We start from the raw sequence: 888 nt of genomic DNA, 5'->3' as shown, positions 1-888 counted from the left end.
GCCACTAACGTGATGGGCTATATGGGACAGACTGCCACCTACCAGTATCCACCCCCTCCCCCGCCCCCTCCCCCCTCACGCAAATAAGACCACTCACCCACCCGCTGGTGACCAGTGTAGACCTCTTGCATTTAAAGGAACCTTTTCTTTCTCTTCTTTCCCATTGTGATGTCTCTCTCATGCAGGTTAGGCTTAGAATTCACCATTCGAATCCCTCTAGCCCATCAAAAATGGCCCCCACCCCACATTACTGACCCTGTCCTCTTTTTTTTTTCCTTTCCTTTTTTTCTTTTTTTTTTTTTTTTTAAGAGATATATATAGTTGACTGGAAAATTTATTATTTTTTGTCTTGCATGTTGAGGAAATTGGAAATTTTATTTTCTGTAGAAGAAATGGGTATAAGGCAGATAGGTCCCAGCTCAATCATCTTGGTGTCTTAAGGTCTGTGTGAAAACTTGCTTTTGAGGGGAGGAGGTTTCTGTTCTATAACATGGTAACTTAATTTCAGGAAGTATCAAGAGAGGTGGGAAACTTTGGGGAGCCAAAAAGCACTTCATTTAAAATGATAAATGGAAGGGAGCAATGCTCACTTCTCCTAATTTTTTTTTTTTAAATAGCTCACTATTACTGCTTGTAATCTATTATAGGTGACTTTCTGTAGGAAAACTCTTCTCATTTGTCTGAGCTGGGCAGTGTTCAGAGTAAAGCCCCAGGTACATTGTTGGCATTTTCTGCAGCTCTGGAAACAGCAGCCCCATCTTCTGGTACCTGCAGCAGTCTGCAGTAGGGAAGTTGGGATTAAAACCTGTGTCAGAGACCAAACCTGTCTTGGATTTGATACCTGGAAAACAGATAGTCACTGTAGGTACCGCTGCTGTAACGTGCAGC

General features: G+C 42.5%; 1 protein-coding gene across 1 annotated transcript in view; it reads left to right on the top strand.

Annotated features, from left to right (window-relative positions):
• The window catches only part of DDX17 (DEAD-box helicase 17), a gene marked incomplete at its 5' end in the record, with an annotated part of 13,368 nt that extends 13,281 nt beyond the window's left edge, over positions 1–87 (top strand). Inside the window, 1 exon segment of the mRNA XM_029085444.1 lies at positions 1–87. This exon segment is cut by the window's left edge and continues 135 nt beyond it. Coding sequence (XP_028941277.1) covers positions 1–87 — 87 coding nt within the window.
• Between the last annotated feature and the right edge of the window lie 801 nt (positions 88–888).

The sequence above is a fragment of the Antrostomus carolinensis genome, unplaced genomic scaffold (genome assembly GCF_000700745.2).
Source record: "Antrostomus carolinensis isolate BGI_N321 unplaced genomic scaffold, ASM70074v2 scaffold20056, whole genome shotgun sequence".
Taxonomy (NCBI): Eukaryota; Metazoa; Chordata; class Aves; order Caprimulgiformes; family Caprimulgidae; genus Antrostomus; species Antrostomus carolinensis.
This window is presented reverse-complemented; position numbering and strand designations above follow the sequence as displayed.